Below are 24,964 nucleotides of genomic sequence, written 5' to 3'. Positions count from 1 at the left end.
ACCTGACAGGGGGAGTTTCCCTGGTTGGACGTAGCGCGTGGAAGGAACACGTTATTCCAACCAGTTCCTTTCCCCTCCATCAGGCGGGGAGGAAGTTTAGAGACCAGGATTACTGCATGTTTTTTGTGAGGGTACCTACCCTAGGGGACACGGGAAGAACATGCAAACTCCACACAGAAAGGCCCTTTGGCCAACCCTGCCTCGGGTATGGGCACTGATGGAGTTAAGAAACACCCACAGCGCCAGCACCCACAGCGCCTCGAGCGGGAATCAAACCCAGGACCTTCTAACTGAGGCGACAGCACTACCAACTGTGCCACCGTGCCCTCATTTGATGAAAATGTTTATTTCTGGGACCCCAATCTACACTGTGTAAAATTAAACTCTCAGTGTATATAAATGGAACCAAATTTGTACACCGAGTTACAGAGCCTAAGGGACCATATGGTTCTTACCATCAATAATTTAGCAGTAATCTGGCCTGTTGAAAACCACTGCTGTACACAGCATCAAAGAATCATTTACAACAACACAGGATGAGTAGGGAGGAGCGAGTCCACTCAGTCCAGTACCTGTTGTGATGGAGTGGAGAGGGCTGTGATCAGCTTGGCCACAATGGGCTTAACCTTGGGATCACTCTTGTCCAGATGTTTGGCCAGGGAGCCCATAAGGATGACCACACTCTGGCGAACAGAGTCGTAGCTCGCATCCTGGGGGGCATTCTTCAGAAACTCCTCAAACACAGGCAGCAGGCAGCTGACATTGTCCTGGAAAACCGACAACAAAAACATTTTACAGTCGATCAGAATACAAACGACTTGAATCTGTGTAATTAATACTACAAATATGTTAATTTGTCTTCTTGACATTCCTGCAGAGACTTGCTGACAACTTGTACAGCTTCAGTGTACATACATATGGATGGAGAAATGATGCAAGGATAGCAGGGATGGACAAAGTCCCCGACTGAAAAACGCAGTGACGTAAACGAGGAAGCCGGGGAATGATTGCCACAAATGAACGGATTTGACATCAACATTTTCAGTGCCAATTTCATGCAGAAATAAACTATGGTATTTTGTGCCACACTACATTATTATCATTCACAGAAAAAAAAAAAGAGGGAAAACCTTACCTTTCCATGCGTGTTGAGAGCTGACAGGGCAGCGTCTACCATACAGCGCCGCACCTCCGGGTGGCGATCGTTCAGAGCATCAGGAACAAAGAAGAGGAAGAGTGGAGTAACTTGAGGCTCATCCAGGTACTGGGACAGCTTGTTCAGAGCCAGGGCAATACCACACCTGAAGGAGAGTCCCACATACACAAGTCAAAACACTCAATCAGTAGCATTTTCTTATTCAACGACAAACTTTCTTTTGTCTATAGTGTGTCCCTCAATTGGCTTTGCAGATTGGTTTACACTTGCCCCGATACAGTATATGGAGATAGAACTCTCCCAAGTAGGCACGTCAAATATGACTGACACCATACAGTAGTACTCCAATAACAGGTTCTGCACTAGTTTATTATATTATTTTAAACAACTTAGACAGAAGTCATCATTGGAGATGTGTGAGGTTTTATTTTGTCATTATAGATAACTAGACCGGTGCCTGGCTGTAGAGCACCGAGTCGGTAAGGATGGAAGTTGGAGATCCATGCCTCACCCGGCTAGGCAATACCCGTTGTACCCGTGTTAGAGTACCCGTTCCACCCATCTGTCTGTGTCCCTTTTATGCCCATATATGGAGATTTCTGTATCCGTCTCTCCGCGTCCCTTTATTCCATGTGTGATATGAAGTATGTTGTGATATGGAAGTATGTTGACTAATCTCAATGTGACGCCCTGGAATCTACAGGTGAGGGGACTCAGACTCATTAGGTCCACTGGCAGAGCCTGACCAGAGCCTTTTGTGGTGGTTCTGGACAACAGTGTATCTGACCGACTACACGTGGTGCATTTATAGATAGATGTTTTGTAAAAAGAAAAGGAAAGGAAAAGAAAAGGAAAAGGCTAATGAAATCCTAATTTCTGTTGTACTTATTTTGGAAAGCAAGCCAAAGATGATTATCAAAAATGTTATTGTCAATTAATGCATTGCTTATAGTTCTCTTGTTGAGAACACTGGCATATTCTCCTACCTGGCCTCCCACTGGTCTGGTGGAGATTCAGAGATGACTCTGCCCAGGGCATCCAGGATTGGAGGCGGTCTCTGGAAAAAACACACGATGGCAACCATTTGACAAAGCCCAATGGATCAATTTGTTTGAACCATAGGTAGGCCTGTCAGAATTATTACATAATCGCAATTATTTGAGGGAATCATCATAATCCTTTAATTTAAATGTTGAGAAATGTAAAATGTCATAATCGTGACAGACAGGACAGGTTTCAGAAACTGCAGAGAGCAGTGCCCAGGTGCTCACATAGTAGTGGTTTTCAACCAGTGGTCCGGGGACAACCAGTGGTCCTTGAGGGGGTTCCAGGTGGTCCCAAGCTAAATGATGGAAAGCTGGTAACCAAATGGACCCTTACAGATCTTTAACTCTTGAGAGCATAAAATGAAACCAAATGGCCCCGTAAGGACCTGTAAGGGTCCATTTGCTCTCAAGAGTTAAATTATTGTTAAACATCTGCATTACATAAAGTCTACACAATTAGAGAATGTAGAAGAATTATTTTGATAAATGTTAGCCTGTTATCTCCCCTCTGGTAATACATCAATACAGCATGGAATTGTAGACAAAATCTTATCCAACGACAACATACTACGCTTTGAGTCCAAGAGGCTAAATCTCATCCAATCAGTGGTCCTTGACTCAACTGCTGACATGATGAATAAGGTTGAAAAGCACTCACATAGAGCTTCTCGTGGTAGAGTTCAATGAGCTGGCCGAGGACGGCGGCCTCCTGGTCTCGGTAGTCGGACACGGCAGTGGACAGAGCCTCGGCCGCAGCGGAGCGGACCGCCTCCTCGTGGTGCGTGACGTCACCGATGAGAAGGGGGCAGATCTCAGGGACCAGCTCCAGACACAGAGACTCCCACAGCCTGCATGGGGAACAGAAACCAGAGTACACAGTACATCAGGCTTAAAGCTGCAATCCGTAAAATATACTGTATGACCAATAATAATGTATGCAAAAACCTCAACTGCTGAGCCAGAACAGCAAAGCCGTTTTTTTGTTTTTTGCACCGTTAGAAGAGCAGGAGATCACTTCCAACCACCACAGTTTCATTGTATTAATATACCACAACAGATGAGTTAAATAACGTTTTTGGCTAAAATAAAGTTTTAACAAACAAACAAAGTACCGGTAATGGATTGCAGATTTAACTAAAGCAGTGAGTGAATGGAAAGAGAAAAAAAAAAAGTTATACATACTTCAAAGCCAGGGCTCTGGCCTCCTCCTCAACATCAAACCTCCCAACCCACAGTCTTCGAAGCAAACTTAGCCCACTGGAATCAGAAGTATCTGTGGGCAAGGCAAACTCCATGTCCAAAAGGCCCTGGACACAGACACATGACCCCATGATTATAAATACAGAACAGGTTTGACACTCATGGCATACATCTTTTTTTTTTATGATATATTTCTTGGGCTTTTTCTGCCTTTATTGATAGGTTGACAGGAAATGGGGAGAGAGATGGGGGGGGAAGAGGCAAAGGCTGTCAGGATCGGGAGTCGAAACGGCGGCACGCCGTCAGGCTGGCTCAGTAGCCTAGGTGGCCAGACGGTTGAGCTAACCGTCCGGGACGGCATACATCTTTTAGGGCGGCGGTGGCTCAGGAGGTAGAGCAGCTGCTTGGCAAATGAAAGGTTCCCGGTTCGATCCCCGGCTACCGCTGGGTTAGTGTCAAAGTGTCCTTGAGCAAGACAACTGCTCCCGATGAGCAGGTTGGTGCATGCCGTGCATGGTTTCCTCCACCATCGGTGTGAATGTAATGCACACTGTAAAGCGCTTGGGATAAGGGCAGCATTTTAAAATTGACCCCATATTCTGTGCTGGAGATCTGGTGCGCTGTTGCATGTCACACAAACACAGGAGAAACCGCAGTAATTGTGAGTTGGTGTGGATGCTCACCCTGAGAGCAGCGTCTCGAACAGAGAAGCAGGGTGACAGCAGAGCGTCCAGGAGAACGTCTATCTCTGGCTGCTCAGCCACAGCACAGCCTTTCTCACCTCCCGCACTGGAACACAGCGCTGTCAGGCACTGCGACGCAAACACCTACACACACACACACACACACACCCCTTTAACTGACCTGTGCTTTAGAAAAATAGAGTGTCAAGGGATGTGATTGATTGGCAGCACAATATAAAGCAATATAAACCTAGAAACAGTCATAGTCAAGTCATACAAATCTGAATATGTGGAAATCCTAACACATACATACACACATACGGAGAGCCAATCACCTTCACCACCAAATGTTTGCCAATCCAATCCTCTACATAGAGGCTGGTCTGTAAATGCTTTCCATTTCACTATTAGATCAACAAAAAACTGTTTTTGATATCATTCTAAGTGAGAAATAGGACTTGCTAGTTGCTACATTCATCTTGATCAAAGTTTTCATAGTGGTATATTGAAGTCTGTTTCTGTCAATTTCAAATAGTGTCATGGTCTGACATCATGTGTCACTTCTTGACTAAACGTAGCTGATTAGACCTCGCCCAGCGTAATTCACTTCGCTCCACCACCAATCTCCAAATCCTTTGTGCAGAAATTCTGCCTGCTTCCGCAGAAAATAAATGAGGAAATCCATTCACTCACAAATTTGCACCATGACATACCATCCCCAAACAAAGTGTTTGTATGTACCTGGAGTCTGGGGGTCGACGTGGAGATGATCCTAGTCAGCAGTAATAGCATGCTGACACGAGGTAGCAGCTCTGGTCCATTCTGAGACGGAGAAGAAGAAACGCCATGAAACAATGTGACATTCAACTCTCGGTCTGCATACACACAGGCCCTTTTTCCACCGGGGTTGAACCGAGTCAGTTATTTTTTTCCCCGCCGAATATTGAACCAGTTCAGAGTGTTTCCACTGAAAATGAATTGGTTCAGACCCCTTAAAAGTTGGTTCGGAACTGGAACCAAACAATGGCCGCCGGTTCCATGAAAGCACCAAGGTTCCAAGAATATAGAACTGAACCAGTTCTAAAATATATTTTTTTCCTTTTGGTGGAAAAGGGGACACAGTGTTAACTATGAGACATGTCATCCATCCAATGCGAAAGAGGGAGCTGAGTAATAGTAAATTAGTAGATTTTTTTTTAGATTTTTAACTTATATAATTTATAGAGTTGCTGCATTATATTGACTAGTCCTTACCCGTTCTGAATATATGAACAGCAAATTATGTTCAGTGTGGGGAATTGTTTCAGATGCCTGCCTGGGGGCGGTGTGAAAAAGGGTAGGTGCGTTGGAGCAGTGTTTTTAATAAAGTATAATACATCTATCCATCCAAAACATCAGGTCGTAAATGTTAAAGCAAAATCCCCCCGCCAACTTTATAGTTATGAATACCAACATCTTGTTGTTTTTTTACTACAAACATCTCACAGCATACGTTTGTTTCATTCCATTTTTAATCTGTGCATTTTCGCTTCACATAAAAACAATTGTATAACCAAATGGACCCAGTTTGTAGCTCTAATTGGTTCCATTTGTACACTCTCAAAGAGTAAAATTAACAGAGGAGTTTGCAGTCTTCTAGATTGAGGTATGTGGCTTAATTCATGTACATCAAACTGAGGATCCTTGATATATTAAAAAAGAAAAAAACAACACGCCACATCTCGTACCTCATCTATGTGCGTGTCGGTGCTCTCCACCTCGGCCCTGAGCTGGGCGTGTACGTTGACGATCTGCAGGGCTCTGATCATCCTGGCCTCGTCCTCCTCGTTGCTGCCTGAAGACTCCCTGAGCGTGGCGTTCAGCAGGGGGAAGCAGAAGGAGAAGGCCGGGGCCGACAGCGGAGACACGTCTGAATGTGTGGTGATGACAGGAGAGCAATCAGTCAGTCAGTCCCAAACACCAAGCATTAATCAGCTTCATCTTCAAGCTTACAGTAACTGTTGACCATGAGATCCCCAAATTATAAATTAAGTGCTTGATGTGTGCCTGTTTGCGCATGCGTGCGTGTGTTTGTGTGTTTGTTGTGTTTGTTGTGTGTGTTGTGTGTGTGTGTTCGCGTGCGTGCGTGTATGTGTGTGTGCTAACCAGTATTGCCCTCTCTGGTAGGGACAGTGTAGCAGTGCAGCATTGCCACTGTGCGCTGGGTGGCTGTTTCTAGGTCCTCCTGTGCCCACTGCTCATCCAGATCACACTCTGGTTTCAGCAGCCGCAGGGTCACTTGACCCACAAGCATAGCTACAGGGGTCAGAGTAGAGCTTTATTTAAAAAGGTGGGGCATTTTATGAATGTGAAAAGAAACTGGTATATAATACAACAGTGAAGAGAGAAGTTATTCACAGCCCAACGTACCTAGATTGCGCAGGTGTTTGGGCATAAGGCACACTCCGATGTCCAAAAACACTTGTCGGAGGCGCGGAGCAGCCAGAGGGGATTGAAGGAGGGGTATCAGGACATGGAGAACACCGGGGAGATGCCAGGAGAGCTGTGGTGGTCTCTCCTGCAGAGTGGCCTCCAACAGGCCCACCGCACACTGAAGCTCCATGTCCAGCTGGAGCCAGCAAGGGATCCACAAAAAGGTCAACAATGATGCATCGGATGACGCATCGTTAGCAGTTATTACTAGCTGGGAGGGAATTCGGCCAAAATCATATAGATTGTGCACTTGGTGTGTTCTTGATTTTTGGCATGGTGTTAGGTAAGGTTTTCAAAAACCATTGCAGGGTCCAATATTAGATAAGTCAGTATAAACCCCAAATAATTGAAAGAATACCAATTTCAATGGATTCTGTTACTATTGGTAAATGCTAAATAAGTTAAAATAACATACTAAAAAATATGGAAATGTAACTTCTGGAAAGGCATAATTTCCAAGATGGCTCCCAGCTCCCATTTTAAGCCACCACGGATGCCATCTTGAAAATAATGCTTAGATTATATAATAATAATAGAAATACTCGAATACAATAAAAAATCTCTATCAATTATTTTGGGTTTCAAGTTTCAACCATATACAGACTTATTTAATATTGGATTCATTGCAAACAGACCACTAGGGAGGCGAACCCAACTCGTTTACGATGTTTTTTACCTAACACCATGCCAAAATGCCTACTTGTACAGGCTTTGTCTGCTTTAATACCACATTTTGTTTTTAATCGCACTGTATGTAAAGCACTATTTGAGATCTCTCAGTCTGGATTGTAATATAAACAAATGATTGCAAACCCTAACCATAACCGCAAGCACGGAGCAGCGCATGTTGGCCAACCTTAATGTATGTTCGCCAACCTTAATCTGGTCGTTTTCCGCATGTCGGACCAATAACTGGTCGGAAAAGCATACGGAGCCCGTCAGAAAGTTACGTTTCCGTCCTCCAGATTCAACCACTTAACCCATTTTGGGCGGGAACCCCTTTTGGTGTTAGCATTGTGTTATGCTTTAGCTATTGAAAAATAGCAGATTCTTTTTGAAAAATGAAAAGAACGACTGACATAGAAACATAGCTTTTTCAGAAAACTGTCAGGATGTAGAAGACATTTTTAGAATCTGATCTCAGGCCTAAATGGGTTAAGCTCTATACTTCATCGTACAAGAAAATACAATGATGCGAGCTTGTACATCTGCTGGCAAGTGTAGAACATTATTGAAACCTTTTAAATCTTTTTGAAAATGATTGCCTGTAATAACACGCCCAAAATAGGGCTGCCGGGTTTTGAAAAAGCCGCTCATGGGAGGCGATTCATCGGACGTACCCCTTGAACTCGTTTGCGGATGGAGGACTCTTTATCAAGTTGGGCTTGCATCATCTCCTTCTGTTTGCTGGTCAGCTGCACCTCATCCTTTATACCTTTCTTCTTCTTGAGCTCCTGACAAGACACAGACGCAACACAACACAGTCAACATGTTTTGCCCCGACACACAGACACACACAACAGCTTAGATAGAAATACAGTCGGCTCTTTTCAACTACAAGAACTAATGTGAACCGTGCAGCGCCGTGTATCATATTACGGTAGCTGCATACTCCACCAGAACGGTTTGGGAAGGATCTTTTTTTTTAACTCTTAAAAACTCCTGTATAGTTTTTATGACATAAATCCCCTGTAAGAGGAGGTTCTGATTATAATGAAGATGAAACAAAAAAAATGTTTACATCTTCAAATCACAGAATTTATAGGGTTTCATGGAAGGTTCTGGGTTACCGTTGGAAGGAGAAAAAAGCCAAGTGATAGACCTAGGGTGAGTTCACCTCTTGCAGCTCCAGCTCGATGATTTGTTCCTTGTAGGAGTAGGCCTTGTTTTCTCTCTTCATGTTTCCTCCTTTCTTGGTGCTTTCCTGCTGGGCGCTACAGCAGATACAAAGGACAAAAGAAGACTTGTTACTGAATGCATGGTCATTCAGTAACATGTATGTGTTTTAGCTCAGAGAACGTGCACGCAGTGTGCTACTGTACCTCTGGATGATGCTCTTGTCGTAGAGCACTCCCTCAGGGCTCAGCATGATGGCAAACTCCTCCCTGGTGACCTGACACAGAGCTGGACTGGACATCAATGTAACCACATGCTCCATCACCAGTGGCAACAACTTGTTGGGCGACAAACAAGACAGGGAACCCACTGTATTCTTCACAGCCTAGACGGACGGACACACACAGTCAATACAAAGCAGTTTAAAGCTCTCTGAAGGAATCTAATTTGATGTATATATAGTATATCTCAATTTAATGATTTCAGATGAGAGAATTAGTGGGGGGGACAAATGTTCCAAGAGTGTTTTCAAACGGTTGTTAAAAAGTACTTTTAACCATTGTTTACCTGCATCATTCAATCATTAAATTGTGAGGGGGTTGTGAAAATCTGATATATAATTTCCCAATTGGTTGTGTCTTGAGAGTTCGTTTCACTGGAAAAACTACATAAAATGCACCCGAAGCTTGGATAGTGAGCTCTCAAGACACAGAATGAACTGTGAAGTATAATGCCAGATTTTCTCTTCACAATAAGATAGGATTCAGGATAGAAATCCGCAATTTGAGGATTTTTATCCTCCTTTCAAGTACACTGCAAGCAAGTTGTAAAGCAACTACTGTGGTTTTAGGTGGCGTAAAAAACTTTAACCACTTTAACCCTGCCATCCCTATTTTGGGCATGACAGTACAGGAGATTTTTTTTAATAGCTGCTTGTACATAGTACATAGTGTTTTTGAAAACAAAAAGTTAACTGGGGCTTAAGTGGTTAAACCTCAAAAGGTGTGCATGAAGATACTTTAAGATTTTATTCTGGGACCTGATTGTCAGCATTGGCCTCCAGAAGACGAGGTACAATAGTCTCCAAGTTTCTCTCTATGAATTCCTCTGCCTTGATATTCATGGAGGACAAAAGAAGGGGCCAGAGGCCTAGTCGAGCTGCAACTGCAAACACACAGAGAGAAAACATGTACAGTAAGAGAGACATTCGGTGCAAGATGCAATATCTTGCATCAGGAACAGTAGGCTAAGTTGCAGGGTCCTAATGTCTTTGAACGCTGCTGGAAGATGTCATATCTAAATAAGATATCTAAATAAGGCCAGATCACACATGAAATGGCCGGAACATTCTGATACCACACCATTAGTTAAAGACTAAATAATCCCATGAGATATTAAACTACAGAGATATGGATACTACAGTATATGGAGATCAGTTTTGGAAGTTGGGAGGAATGGGTTGTGAAGTGATGTGGGAGATCAGAAATTCAAAATGCACTTATTGAAAATGAGATAACTTTCAAAACGCTCCTTATAGAGACAGACTATATAATTATTGAAAGACAGCACGGTAACAGGTACGGTCGCCCCTTTTCCATCTCACCCCACTACTCTACCTAGCTGTAAATAAACATAAATTCACTCTGTATATCCATGGGCATAATAGCATCATGATGCCATTACAAACACTGGGCTACATATGGAAGAAATGTTTAATAAAACGAAATTAACTGCTAAAAGGTCCTAAATTAACTTAATTAAGCAGTCACGGTCTCTGTCTCATGTTATTCTTCCTTGATTTTACAGAGTAGAGAATTAGAGATCTACTATAGACTATACAATCAAATAAATCTGTATACACGATAATTTCAGATTTCAGGGAGGGAGGGAAATACTACATTAACTGTTAACTACATAAACACTTTTCGAAGGGGCGAGTCGTCTGGGTTTCGACAGCACAACATATCGAGGTACTAGAGGAAAGATAGATGGACATACAGTATAAAAGTACAGTACAAAAAGAGGACAATATCATATCACTTAGACGAAAGACTCCTTGGTACCTATGGAGGGGTGATGAGTGACAATGAGGATCTCCATGGCCATGTTCTCAGCTTCTGCTGGGTCGCCCCACTGTTTGGTGGCCGAGCAGAGAACATAGAGGGCCTCCAGGAGCACTCGAGGGGGAGTGTAGCTACGACTCGCCTCTGTCAGTTCCCCTGACTCTGACACCAGGGCCTCCTGGGTCAACACCTGATGAAGGTCAACAATGGTACAAAAGTACATGTATTCATTCAATGCCCACAGCTGCTGGTGGATCTCAGACTGTATTGTCGCCGTCTGGCTGAAAAAATAACCTGTAGTCCAATGGATCCGATGTCAATATTATTTAGTCACAAGCTCTTGTTAGTTGTTAGTACTTTTTATTGGTCAAATATTTATAAAACACACAAAAGACACTTTCCAAACTGGTGTCCCTATTTTGGGCATGTCATTACAGGTAAAGATTATATATTTTTAAAGAATAAAAAAACATCTGCATGCACACATGTTGTGAGCTTGCAGATCTGCTTTTTGTGCTACTTTTTTTGAGCACCACTGACATGCGACAAAAGTATAAAATAGGGCAGTGGACCCGAACTGGGAGTCCCCAAACACCCAGTCAAATTTTTGAGGGATCCACAGATGATTTGCTTAATGTGCAACATTGTTTTCTCACACAAACAAACATACAATACAAGTGTATAGACAGAGGGTATCTGCACATTTCTAATAGGGATGTGTAAAAGTGACCAAAATGAAAATCGATTACTTATACCAGGATATCTTACTTTGTGTTTGTTGATGACTACGCGGAGTTCTCCCAGGAGGCCATGGGCTAGGCTGGATCCCCCCAGCGATGAGAGCAGCTTTCTAACGGTCTGCTGAGCTCGCTTCCTCACGCTCCATATACGAGACAGCAACACGCCCACGGTGGCACGATGATACATCCTGGTAAAACGACCATGGTGGACATGAGGTCATTTATTAAACACCAAAAATATCCAACAATTTGAAAATTATTAAGATATTAGATCTACAAGCTCAATGCAACATGAGCTCATACACATTGACTGTGAGGTTGCAGATCAGTCATTTTCAAATATATATTTTTAATTATACCCCGTCTACAAGCAGATAGGTGGCAATGGGACAAAAGGATAATACTGTAACATTAAAATCACCCCAGCAGTGAAAGACAATCCATGCTGAAACTCGTCCATTCATTTGCCAGTAAACAGGAAATGTGATAACTACTGTTAAACTTTTGTTGCGTTGAGTTGAAATGTAACAATTGGGTGCATAGTGTTTGCATGGACGGAAGACCTTTTTTGCGTTAGGATTGACTCTTTAGAGATAAGGGTTTACAGGGTAATAATAAATCAATCATAAATGTAGTTTATATAGTGCTGAGATCTGCCTGAGACAAATCCCAAAGCACTTAATGCAGGTACAGTATATGGATGGACTCACTGCGATTTGCTAGTGTTGAGCAGGTGTGTATGGTCTAGGAAGAGTCTCTCGCACAGCAGCAGCAACGTGCACAGAGCTGGAGGTAGGAGACACACAAATAACATATTACCCTATACAGTAGCATGATATATTTCAGTTCACTCATTAAAATAAGAACACTTTTTAAAGGACAACTGATGATCTGGCACTTTGAGGGCGTGATGTTTTTGATTGATTGATTGAAATATTTATTAACAGTTTGTAGAATTTACAGTACATTTTAAGCACAAACTCAATACAAAGACTGTCAACTGTGAGTGGACGACCCAATTAAGCATTACACTTGTTTACAACAGGGTCCACATTGTTCAATTCATCAAAACATTTAAAGACATACAACCATTTAGAGACATACAAATATTGTGTTATGTTGACGTTTATTGGCAGAGCAATCAATGTCCGGTGGTTGTGGAGTTCCCGGTTTGATCCCCCAGACCCTCAACAATCTTCCTTATTTACTCTGAATCTACAGCGCTGTCCGTGGTTTTGATCAGAACCTATTTTCTGACTCCTGCATCTCGATTGGAATATTAACGCTTCTAAAGAGAGATCAGACTTATTAGCGCAAGGTAGTAATGGAACATTGTGTAGGAAAAGTCCTGCATTATAAGTACATAATTTGTTCAGAACATAGCAGGATACAGTTGTATGTGTCCCGTGGATGCAGTGGTGTTTGGTTTAATGCTTAATCCCTTATTAAAAATGTGCATCAGAAGACACAGGGCTAGCAGCATCACCTATAACAGCATGCCCATAATAGGGGCACCAGGTTAACCAGTGTCTGTCTGTAGGTTTTATACACATTTAAACAGTGAGCAAAGAAGTACTAACAAGAGCTCATGACAAAATACGAACTACACTGGATCCATTGGAACACCAGTTTTGAACATACAAGGTTTGGGACGTAATGTTATTTTTCCTGTTATAAATGGCTGCCATAAATCAAACTTGCACATTGGTTGGTGACACAACCATAACAGGAACGCCACATCCACAGCCATGTTTCAGCTCACAGATCTTGGGAGTCTTGGAACTGACACGAGCTTTCATTAACACAAATACAATGTGCCGAGACCTTGTTGGCTGAGTCGGTCGATGGAGTTAAGTGGTTTTGTCCAAAGCACTTTTTACTACTTTCCATTGGTTCAATATTTTTTTAAACAACACACAGACATTAAGTGTGTTAGTGTGTACAGGACACTGTTTAAATTCATATTTAAAAACATATAAACACAGATTAAACACATAATTTAAACACATTCATATTTTAATTGATATTTGAGTTTAAAATCTGAGTGTTTAAACTATCACTCAGGATCTTGCTGTGCATTTCATTCAACCTTTCCCCAACTGACTCAAGAGGAGCAGCACTACGCCATTCACCCTCTTGGATTGGGTCGCAGTACACTCACGTCAATAGATGCATTCTCTACACAACGCATAGAAAAAAACCTCAATTCAATCCTTGCACACCAAGTGTGTGCAAGAGACGAGCACGGACGCCTGTCAATTGCTTGTGTCAGATTGCCCACACTCCCCTAGCTGAACGATTGGCACTGATAAAAATGAACTAATAGGCGCCCTTAATAGATATATTTGTGCTGATGTTGGCATAAGATTCAATTTTGACTTACTGTCCTCATTGGCCTGGGAGAGGAATTTCTCTGTGGTGAGCAGCGGCTTCTTCTCATCCAAGACCAAGTTCCAAAAGCCAGCAAATTTACTCTCTGCAACACAAGCAAAGGGATACAAGTTCAACATGATCCCATGTCAATGCAAGCCCAGTGACTGGAAGTCTCCATAAGTATCCAGAGAATTGCAGTATGTTCACAACACCCCCCCCAATCAAACCTGGCTGTGTGTCCAGCAGAGCCAGTCGACTCAGGAGAACAGAAGCAGCTACACCCTCTGAGAGCAGAGCTTGCTGGGAGTTCTGGGCAGCAGCTTTCTCCACCGTTTGAAGGAGCAGGGGAATCAGGTCAGATGCCTGTCCAAGCGTGTCACCTAGAGACCAGGGGGGAAAGTATTGAGGCCATCACCTTTTACCTGTATTTACCCAGGCTTGGCTGAGTAGGAGTGCTCTTTTTCAGCAACACTCTGCTTCACACTCTCACACATGCGCACACAATTCAAATCAAAAAAGTTTTGAAATGTTCAAAGTGACCAAAACAGGGCCGCGAGAATTTGAGAATTAGAATCAAGTCACATTACAGGTTTACAGGTGTGGAACAGTGGGTGAAATTAGTTTTTTGTGCATGCTCTATCAGTTTTGTAATTTCCATGAGAAAAGGGAAGGGGGGCTATCTACCTTTAAAGGCCCCCAGCATGGCCTGTAGGTAGGCGTGTCGGACAAGGGAGGTGGAAGTCTTGAGGGTGAAGGCCTTCTTCATCCAGTCCACCAGGGCGGTGGGGACTACCACAGTCAGACGATTAGTCCACTTGGAAAGAACCTCCACAGCATGCACCAGGGTCCCCTCATGGACTGAAAAGAAAGGAGCGTACGTTGTATCATCCCTTTTCTGCATCATTCACCCTGCAGATGAGCGCTCGGTGGGAAACCGTTATCCACTTGAACCATAGCATCCCCATTCTGGGTGGAACATTCGCTGAAAATAGCCGATGTACAAGTTCACAGCTTGTAGATTGGCTTTCAGCATTTAGTATAGAGACCTTGGGAAATTGGTCAACTAAGTATAGGGCCCTTGGGAATTCAGTACACTATAGGTTATTATTAAGTGTCTTGCTCAAGGACATTTTGACACGTAGATGGGCGAGCAAAGGGTCCTTTCTGATTCTCAGACGGCCACTGCCACCCTTCGATACTGGTATATTGTAATAAAGTCACTTTAAATATTTACAGGATCTGAGGCAACACCTGTTGTTATAGCGTATATTCTGCCCACCTCACGTTAAGCAGCTAATGCAACATAAAGGGTGGGGAGGGGCTAAGCATGTGTGACAAGCAATGATACCTTCTTGTTGCAGATAAGGGATGGACATCACAGCAACATCAGCGCTAAGAGTTTGACTGGACGTTCCTGACACAGCGTGATGGCTGCAGCTGGCAATCCCTGCAAATCATACAAGCACAACTTAATATATAGTTCTTAATATCGTTAGCCTCATAGGATAAATGCCTAAGTCATTTTTTGGCGAAATTGAGATTTCTGCATACAGGTGATCTCCTGGGGCTGCTGCATCGTTCTGGATCATCGCCTATGTCCTCAGCCAATCACAAAGCTCACAATCTTCAAAAATGATGATCTGCCTAAGTCACTTGTGTGATTTGAGCATTTTTACGTTGCCGCCTAACTCACTTTGTGTGACTTGGGCATTTTTACATTGCATACACAGCAAACAACAGTTACTCTAATAGACCCCCAGGTGTTTAGTATGGAGTTAACATTACTCTAACAGACCCCCAGGTGTTTAGTATGGAGTTAACATTACTCTAATAGACCCCCAGGTGTTTAGTATGGAGTTAACATTATTCTAATAGACCCCCAGGTGTTCTGTATGGAGTTAACATTACTCTAATAGACCCCAGGTGTTTAGTATGGAGTTAACATCACTCTAATAGACCCCCAGGTGTTTAGTATGTAGTTAACATTACTCTAACAGACCCCCAGGTGTTTAGTATGGAGTTAACATTACTCTAACAGACCCCCAGGTGTTTAGTATGGAGTTAACATCACTCTAATAGACCCCCAGGTGTTTAGTATGGAGTTAACATTACTCTAATAGACCCCCAGGTGTTTAGTATGGAGTTAACATTACTCTAATAGACCCCCAGGTGTTTAGTATGGAGTTAACATCACTCTAATAGACCCCCAGGTGTTTAGTATGGAGTTAACATCACTCTAATAGACCCCCAGGTGTTCTGTATGGAGTTAACATTACTCTAACAGACCCCCAGGTGTTTAGTATGGAGTTAACATTACTCTAACAGACCCCCAGGTGTTTAGTATGGAGTTAACATTACTCTAATAGACCCCCAGGTGTTCTGTATGGAGTTAACATTACTCTAACAGACCCCCAGGTGTTTAGTATGGAGTTAACATCACTCTAATAGACCCCCAGGTGTTTAGTATGGAGTTAACATCACTCTAATAGACCCCCAGGTGTTCTGTATGGAGTTAACATTACTCTAACAGACCCCCAGGTGTTTAGTATGGAGTTAACATTACTCTAACAGACCCCCAGGTGTTTAGTATGGAGTTAACATCACTCTAATAGACCCCCAGGTGTTCTGTATGGAGTTAACATTACTCTAACAGACCCCAAGGTGTTTAGTATGGAGTTAACATTACTCTAATAGACCCCCAGGTGTTTAGTATGGAGTTAACATCACTCTAATAGACCCCCAGGTGTTCTGTATGGAGTTAACATTACTCTAACAGACCCCCAGGTGTTTAGTATGGAGTTAACATTACTCTAATAGACCCCCAGGTGTTTAGTATGGAGTTAACATCACTCTAATAGACCCCCAGGTGTTCTGTATGGAGTTAACATTACTCTAATAGACCCCCAGGTGTTCTGTATGGAGTTAACATTACTCTAACAGACCCCCAGGTGTTTAGTATGGAGTTAACATCACTCTAATATACCCCCAGGTGTTCTGTATGGAGTTAACATTACTCTAACAGACCCCCAGGTGTTTAGTATGGAGTTAACATCACTCTAATAGACCCCCAGGTGTTCTGTATGGAGTTAACATTACTCTAACAGACCCCCAGGTGTTTAGTATGGAGTTAACATTACTCTAATAGACCCCCAGGTGTTTAGTATGGAGTTAACATTACTCTAATAGACCCCCAGGTGTTTAGTATGGAGTTAACATCACTCTAATAGACCCCCAGGTGTTCTGTATGGAGTTAACATTACTCTAACAGACCCCCAGGTGTTTAGTATGGAGTTAACATTACTCTAATAGACCCCCAGGTGTTTAGTATGGAGTTAACATCACTCTAATAGACCCCCAGGTGTTCTGTATGGAGTTAACATTACTCTAACAGACCCCCAGGTGTTTAGTATGGAGTTAACATTACTCTAATAGACCCCCAGGTGTTTAGTATGGAGTTAACATCACTCTACTAGACCCCCAGGTGTTTAGTATGGAGTTAACATCACTCTAATAGACCCCCAGGTGTTTAGTATGGAGTTAACATCACTCTAATAGACCCCCAGGTGTTTAGTATGGAGTTAACATCACTCTAATAGACCCCCAGGTGTTTAGTATGGAGTTAACATCACTCTAATAGACCCCCAGGTGTTTAGTATGGAGTTAACATCACTCTAATAGACCCCCAGGTGTTTAGTATGGAGTTAACATCACTCTAATAGACCCCCAGGTGTTTAGTATGGAGTTAACATTACTCTAATAGACCCCCAGGTGTTTAGTATTGAGTTAACATTACTCTAATAGACCCCCAGGTGTTTAGTATGGTAACATCACTCTAATAGACCCCCAGGTGTTTAGTATGGAGTTAACATCACTCTAATAGACCCCCAGGTGTTTAGTATGGAGTTAACATCACTCTAATAGACCCCCAGGTGTTTAGTATGGAGTTAACATTACTCTAATAGACCCCCAGGTGTTTAGTATGGAGTTAACATCACTCTAATAGACCCCCAGGTGTTTAGTAGACATGTATTAAAAAATGCCTAAGTCACAGATTATTTTCTTGAAAATGGCCTAAGTCACTTTTTTTTGTTATGGAATGACTCTCATGTTTATCTTTTTGTAAAAAACATTTTGTTAACCCCTCAGGAAACCATTGTAAAAATCTGCATTAAAAACTCTTACATACTTGCGAGAAAATGTGTTTTTCCTTATTATCCGAAAATCATAAAAAATGACTTATGCATTTATCCTATGAGGCTAACGATATGTTTGTGAAAGATTATGGACATTGAAGAAGAAGGCACTTTTAAATTATATTACCTGACAAAACGCTCATTTTCTGGGCAACAATGGTGAGCTTCCCCTCCGACCCTGCAACGATAAACATGGCGCGTTTGCCACATGACACCAGCGTGCAGAAAAGTATATATCACGAATATTGTGAAGTGATCCCATACTGGGACCTAAGCACACACCCGGACTGAAATAATTAAGAATAATATGAATGACACAGGGGTGAAAATGGGTTACAAAATCGTGGGATAAAAAAAATATATATAAAAAATATATATAATATGAATTATTTCCTATTCACCTCCGAGGACTTTAAAGAGGTGTGAGACGATGTCCTGAACAGCGGAGGGGTCGCTGCACTGCTGGCTGAGGTTCTTCATGGCCTGGACTGCCACCTCCATCAACTGGGGGTTATTAGCCTTCAGCTGGCCTAAAATATTAAACACACTCACTACACGCCTGCTATGCAAACAAACAATTTAGACATTTAGCAGAAGCTGAGAACCACTGGTCTAAACAATTACTGTCAAAATAATAATCTATACATTGATTGAACTTCCATTATGGAACTAACATACAGAAATAACTACACTAGTTAGGTCCATGTTAGCCTCGGTACCAGGCTTTCATTTTTGTGGGTGCAAGAATTGAAAGCCTGGAGGAACGCATTGGCCGCTCTGGTCTAAAAGTGGGAGTCAACCCTTCCGGGTGGGCGTCGCTCCAAATTATGTGACGTAGCGCTGCACTAGGGGGGAGAGGAGGGGCCGGGGGTGACGGACAGATCGATGAGATCCAATCAGGGCGTGGGCAAATCTGAGCCGCGACCCGCCCCCTCTAGACCAGAAACCTAACACGTTAGCTCAGGCTAGGTCCAGGTGGATTACCGTCCATTGTGTTTTAATCTGCAGGTATTAAAATGGGTGGAGGTTCTTTTCATCGACTAATTTCCCAATAAGAGGAAAGTATACTAAATTGACATCCGACTACCGACTATGGTAAAACAAATCAGGAGATAAAAAAAATTAAGCACACACACACTTCTATATTGGTCTTACTTGCGATAGCCTTTCCAACATCCATGGCATATTGACTGAGGTCAAGAGTCACTGAGGCGACCAAGCTGGAGATGGCTGAGAAAAGACAAGATTTACACCAACGATATGATTAGTCGTCTGCAATGCTGCTTATCTCGGAATTAAAGCTAGATTAATGTACCAGCATTTAATGCTCACTATTGACTGGACAGATGGGCTATTTTCATCATAGAATGAAAATAGACGATCTATAAATTCAGTTGCAATGGAACGTTTTGTGAGCTTGCAGATATCCTATTTTGGCCACACAACACTGGCTTATGTCAATGAAGCATAACCGTAGGCCCCTAGGGTATATTTGAGACTTTTCACTTATAATGACATGCTCAAATCAGTGATGCCAGCCAGGGTTCATGGGGTTACGCATGCTGAAAGATTTTAGGGGGGTGAAAGCCTCTCACTCTGGATGGCGTTCTCAGGGCTGCGGAGCAAGGTCTTCTGCAGAGCAGGCAGCAATAGCTCCTTAAATTCAGAGTGGGACACGTGGCGCAGTAAAGAGCCACTGTTGTCCAGGATGTGCTGCTGTGGCCTTGTCTTGCTCATGACGACTGTCTTCACATACAGATCCAGCAGGGCATTCTGAAAACGGCAAAAGGTTAGACCACAATAATAATAATAATAATAATGAATTGCATTTTTATAGTGCTTTTCCAACTGCTCAAAGCGCTTTACAAATTACAATGGTTCATTCATTCATACATTGGGAGGTGAAGCGGCGAACAGTCGACGCCAGCGTCCTCACTTCCCACATTCACACACCAATGGTGGCAAGCTCACACCAACCGACTCATTGGAGGCAATGTAGGGTTCAGTGTCTTGCCCAAGGACACTTCGACATGTGGACAGGAGGAGCCGGGATTCGAACTGCCGACCCACGGATCATTGGACGACCTGCTCTACCTCCTGAGCCACAGCCGCCCTAGACATTACAGCCATTTTAGTAGCATAATGCTGGCAAAATAATAGTCATGCTACCTAGCAATATGAATCATGTGCAACTTGACATGTAAAGTAGCCACACAGAGAAAAGCATCCGTTTACAGGGAAGTAAACACATTTGGCAGTAGAGCTTACAAAAGTGATGATTGAAGATGAGACCAAAAGAAAAGGTTTGGAGGTAACAGATACCTACTATAGAAAGACTTACCTTATGCTTCGCAATGGTGTCCATGTCTCTCTGCGATGTGCAGAAGTCCAGACACACCCCTAGCATAACCAGAGAGGTGGGGCTCTGCTCCAGGCTCAGCAAGGTGCTGATGTACAGATCAACCAGTCCAGGGCTCTGGTGAAAACAGAACAAAGATAGTTTTCCTTTTCTCCATTTACCATGGTGGTTATGAATTGTTGGTTTGGGCCCAAAAGGTCAAATGTTTAAATGTGTTTCCCGGTCTCCTGGTTAGGGACATACTCTGCCCTTGAGCATGGCACTGGTGCTGCCTGGAGTTGGTCCCCAGGTGTTGCTTCTGAATGTGCATTCACAACTAGACGCAAAAATACTTTTTGGTGCAATGCAATTACAATTACAATATAATAGTTAATCAAAAATGTGGGACTATTTCAGAGTCTGAGACATTCATGGCAAGAATTATTTCCCCCCTTAAATCTTTTGAGAAGAAAATATGTCAGTGTCATTGTGAAAGTGCTGTGTCGCTCACTTCTTTCCAGAGGTGATAGAGGTTCTTGATGGTTGACTTTAGGGCCGTGCCCTGAGCTCCTCCCACCACCTCAGCCAGAAGAAGACTCTGGACCTCCACCTGCGAGAGAAGACCACAAGATATTTTCATTCATTGTTTATTCAGCAGAGACCAGTAAACTAGTGGTGTGGGAACCAACACACAGGCACCGGTTTCACTTTTCACTGAAACCAAGGTGTACTAAAATGCTTATAAGTAAACGAAGGAACGTGCTAGAATCATAATTCTTTTTTCGGTGTAAACTATAGACTTGCAGCTTTAAAATGAGACATTTCGTGACATTGTGGTCATATCTCACATTTTTCGATTGCCATTCAAAAAGTCAAAGCCAGCATTGGATCTGATATGGCTCAAGTGCGTGCTGCCAAAACTTTGGGAGGAGTTGTACAATTTTGGAAAATAAATAAACATTTGAATTATATAAAAAGAAAAGTAGTTATGAAACAATTGCACCACAATTAGGCAATTCTATTACTGTAATTCGACCATTGAAATACTACAGTTGAAGTTTGGAATCAATCAGCCAATGAGTCAGCTAAATAATTGAAAACAATCCAGCGTATAGCAATAGTTCAGGTAGGCAGGAGGTGTACATATTGCCCCCCCCCCCCCTCTGTGTCATGCTTGCGCAGGTAATGAGCAGTCACACAGCCAAACTGAATGCAATATCATTCCAAAAAGTGGTAAATTGTTAATCCTGGGCTTAAGTGTCTAACCGAAACCTAGATTCTAACATCTACACTTAAGAAATTACTTTTACTGCTTCTCCCAGCTGCCCAAATGGCTCTGATGACAATGCAGCTGTTGGGGGTAAAAGGTCATGCTCTGGGACACTTTTACAGAAGTAGACTAAGCAAACTGTCCCCCAAAATACATAACGCAAGACTACTGAAAAGATATGGAAGAGAGAAACACTATCATAATTAGAACACAGATGCTTCTTTATTCACCATTTTCTTCCACAGCGGTCCTTCTCTTTTCTCTGGAGAAGAAAACGTGGTGCGGCCCAGTAGGCAGGTCCAAGCCATGCCAGTAAACGCTGCCGAGGCGGTGCTCTTACTGCAAACAAAACAATATGTGATCAAAGTCAATACACCATCCATTCTACAAACTATTTTGGAGACAGACAGACAGACAGACAGACAGACAGACAGAGCCCATTCGTTCTTGTGATAATACAATCTGCAGTTTTCAGAACACTGTGACTATACCACTAAATCAGGCTTAGGACTTTGGAAGTGAAAAAGCTGAAACCTCCTAGGCCATACTTGGGTTCTCCATTTTTGCTGATGATCCCACTGTTTACAAGGCAGTGGAGGAGGCTGGAGGCCAGGATGTCAGGTTGACTCTCAGCCAGCAGAGCAATCACAGACAGAATCTCTCTTCGAGATGCAGCATCCCTGGGGGGGGAAACATGAGGATCATCTTGCTGAACAAAATGTGCATGTGGCATGAACTTTTATTTGCTAAAGAGCTTATTTTTCTGCAATAATTAAAAGCTCAATGCAAAACTCCTATACACTTTTGTCGAGGGAAGCAGGAAGATTTCCTCCTTGCACCTACAAAAATCCTGGACCGTTCAATTGAGCTGGAAAATGTAGTGAAAATGGAAGTGACACGCAGCAAAGGTCATCGAATTGTCAAGATCAGGTGTCGAAACTGTGACACTGTCAGGCTGGTTTGGCAGCCTACAGTAGGTCAGGTGCCTGACCTAGTATACGGTAAATTTATTTTTATGTATGACCAGAACTCCATCCACCTACCTATATCTGTGTGGGGTGAGACAGAAGAGCTTGCACAGTCCCTTGATGGCAGGCTCTGGGAGTTCTATATGATGAGATTTTGTTTATAAACAATCAGCAGTGGTAACAACATTGGTTCTAAACTGACAGTACCGTAAATGTAGAAATTAAATACAGATAGTTTATATTTATATTTCTCACCTTTGCCATTTAAGCATTTCTTCAGTTCTCCAAGAATCTCTTTGCGTTCATTTACACTGGATGAAGTCACTTTCACAGCAAATTTCTTCAGTGCGTCTGAAACCTGGTATAACAATCATAGTTAGAATATAAAACCAGGTGAGCCGAGATTTAATTATTCTAGTGAACTGCATGATCCTGCTGCACCGGGAAAACAATAATTAGCCTAACATTTAATGGAAAACAAAAATTACTAATACACATTAACTAATTACTAATATGTAAGTATTGAAAATATAGCAAAAATAATTGCTGAGACAAACATATGTGTAAGTATGCAATAATGCAAGTAAATTCCTTGGATCAAGACTATATCATAGATGTATTTAGTTGATTCTGACTTTAACTTTCACAATACATATGATAGTTTTGCTCTTGATCCAAGGCTATTAAGACTCTACAGCCTCTAAAAGTCTTTCAAAAGGTGTGTGTGTGTGTGTGTGTGTGTGTGTGTGCACTTGCTATATTTGTGTAAGGGTCCGGTTTGGCTTGTCACCAGGTAACTTCATATGTTACTATGTTAGGGCAAGTTCGCATGATCTGCACATCATATTATCGTGTCATCATCAGCAACATAAAATCCAGTGAGCTGTGAGTTGGCATGAAGTTGTAGCTAGTTGGCTATGGCAAGTGAATGATAACTGATCAGTGTTCTTGTCTTATGAGGATAATGCTGCTGCTGCTGATCATCATGCTGGGAGACTGGGAGAGATGTGTGGCTACGTAGCACTTTGTTAGCCCTATCATGGTTTCTAGCGAGCCTGCTAGCAACCTAGCTCTTGTGGGAATGCAGCTAAAGCTCCGTTGAACGCGAAAGCACAGCAACGTTAATCACCGGACATCGCTCGGGACGACATGGACTACTTTGTTTACGGTGCCCGGTTGACAATCTGTACACGGATAGCGCACTAATTTAAAACACCAGAAGCACAAACCTGCGTGTCCGCTGCCATCTTGCCGGGTCTGGTGGTGCAGGAAGGACTTGTACCGTTACCCTCCGGGTCATCTGCAGCAGCGCAGCCACCACGTGGGTTCTGTGCTTGCGTGCGTGTGTCAGTTCAGTAACTTGAACACGCGTGTAGGAGCTAGGTTGACGCTAAAATCTTCACTAAAACTAAAGTAATAATGATTGATAATACAAAAGACCTTTATGAACTTCCTGCATTTAAATGTCTTATCTAGTCGTGTAATTAGTCATTACACTTGTTTACAACAGGGTCCACATTGTTCAATTCATCAAAACATTTAGAGACATACAAATAGACACTTCTATGTAGCTAAAGAACAGAACAGGAATTCATCATATAGGAAGCAAAAATGGAAAAGATACATATACAGTGAGGGGAAATGGGGGGGGGGGGGGGGGGGCGGTTTGGGGGATTCAGATTTTACAAAGGCCAGTTTCGAATTGCAGCCATCCGTAGGTGCCCTTTGAGAGTGGTTTTGAAGGAGTCAAGGGATTCACATGTCTTAATGACTGTTGGTAGGGCGTTCCACATTTTAGTGGCATAGGAGCGAAAATAATTTAGTCCCTTGTTTGTGCCGAATCTGGGTTGTACATGGTTTGTTGCACTCCCTCTGGTGTTGTGGGTGTGGACTTCGTTTACATTAAGGAAGTATTTAGACAGGTACATGGGTATCTTGGTGGTGTATCGAATCTTGTGGACCAGACCCATTGCAAGATGCTGTACTCTGTCGTCGACCCTAAGCCATCCCAGCCTGTCAAAGTGGGCAGGGGTGAGGTGGGTTCGGGGGGTTCGGCCAAGTAGGAGCCTGACCAGTTTGTTTTGGGAGGTCTGGAGCCTTGTTTTAAGGGCCTTTGAGGTGCTGTGGTACCAAGAGGTGGATGCATAGTCAAAGAAACCTTGTACGAGGGCTCCTGTTAAGGTCTTCAAGGTGTTTTTGTTGACCAGTGAGGAGATCCTGTAAAGGAATCTTGTTCTTTGATTGAGTGTTTTTATTACGTTGGTGGCCATTTTATCACCGGAAAGATTGGCCTCCAGGATGGAACCTAGGTAGGTAATTTGATCTTTTCGTGTGATAATATTGTCACCTACTCTAACTCTAACCTTGCTGAGATTACTATTTGATACAAAAACTGTTAACTGTGAGTGGACGATACTATTTAAAGCATTACACTTGTTTACAAGAGGGTCCACTGTTTTCAATTCATCATAACATTTAGAGGTACAAATAATACTAATATATAGCCAACTAGAAAAAGTGCCCTTCTGGGCACAGGTCTCCACCAGGATAGGAATGTAGGACATTGCAGCTTGCCTTCATCTGGTGGTTGGATGAAAGGGCAACAAAAGTAAACTAGGGAGTTGGC

At 42.7% G+C, this 24,964-nt stretch overlaps 1 protein-coding gene across 1 annotated transcript in view; it reads right to left on the bottom strand.

Annotated features, from left to right (window-relative positions):
- Positions 1-23,608, bottom strand: part of gcn1 (GCN1 activator of EIF2AK4) — a 51,154-nt gene extending 27,546 nt beyond the window's left edge. Inside the window, exons 1-32 of the mRNA XM_083784526.1 lie at positions 23,568-23,608; positions 22,594-22,696; positions 22,414-22,477; positions 21,919-22,050; positions 21,601-21,709; positions 20,612-20,710; positions 20,104-20,238; positions 19,358-19,535; positions 18,918-18,992; positions 18,164-18,292; positions 17,890-17,940; positions 14,918-15,016; positions 14,254-14,427; positions 13,797-13,949; positions 13,580-13,672; positions 11,907-11,982; positions 11,225-11,384; positions 10,457-10,646; positions 9,433-9,557; positions 8,600-8,778; positions 8,395-8,491; positions 7,898-8,011; positions 6,495-6,693; positions 6,231-6,380; positions 5,813-5,994; positions 4,827-4,907; positions 4,086-4,229; positions 3,385-3,509; positions 2,861-3,050; positions 2,143-2,213; positions 1,136-1,301; positions 573-767 (exon numbers count right to left, since the gene is read on the bottom strand). Of these exons, the coding sequence (XP_083640652.1) occupies positions 573-767; positions 1,136-1,301; positions 2,143-2,213; positions 2,861-3,050; positions 3,385-3,509; positions 4,086-4,229; positions 4,827-4,907; positions 5,813-5,994; positions 6,231-6,380; positions 6,495-6,693; positions 7,898-8,011; positions 8,395-8,491; positions 8,600-8,778; positions 9,433-9,557; positions 10,457-10,646; positions 11,225-11,384; positions 11,907-11,982; positions 13,580-13,672; positions 13,797-13,949; positions 14,254-14,427; positions 14,918-15,016; positions 17,890-17,940; positions 18,164-18,292; positions 18,918-18,992; positions 19,358-19,535; positions 20,104-20,238; positions 20,612-20,710; positions 21,601-21,709; positions 21,919-22,050; positions 22,414-22,477; positions 22,594-22,696; positions 23,568-23,585 (4,056 nt within the window). The 5' untranslated portion in view covers positions 23,586-23,608. The remainder of the gene's footprint in view (positions 1-572; positions 768-1,135; positions 1,302-2,142; positions 2,214-2,860; positions 3,051-3,384; positions 3,510-4,085; positions 4,230-4,826; positions 4,908-5,812; positions 5,995-6,230; positions 6,381-6,494; positions 6,694-7,897; positions 8,012-8,394; positions 8,492-8,599; positions 8,779-9,432; positions 9,558-10,456; positions 10,647-11,224; positions 11,385-11,906; positions 11,983-13,579; positions 13,673-13,796; positions 13,950-14,253; positions 14,428-14,917; positions 15,017-17,889; positions 17,941-18,163; positions 18,293-18,917; positions 18,993-19,357; positions 19,536-20,103; positions 20,239-20,611; positions 20,711-21,600; positions 21,710-21,918; positions 22,051-22,413; positions 22,478-22,593; positions 22,697-23,567) is intronic.
- Positions 23,609-24,964: the final 1,356 nt, after the last annotated feature.

This window comes from Protomyctophum parallelum (genome assembly GCF_964188405.1).
Source record: "Protomyctophum parallelum genome assembly, chromosome: 15".
Taxonomy (NCBI): Eukaryota; Metazoa; Chordata; class Actinopteri; order Myctophiformes; family Myctophidae; genus Protomyctophum; species Protomyctophum parallelum.
This window is presented reverse-complemented; position numbering and strand designations above follow the sequence as displayed.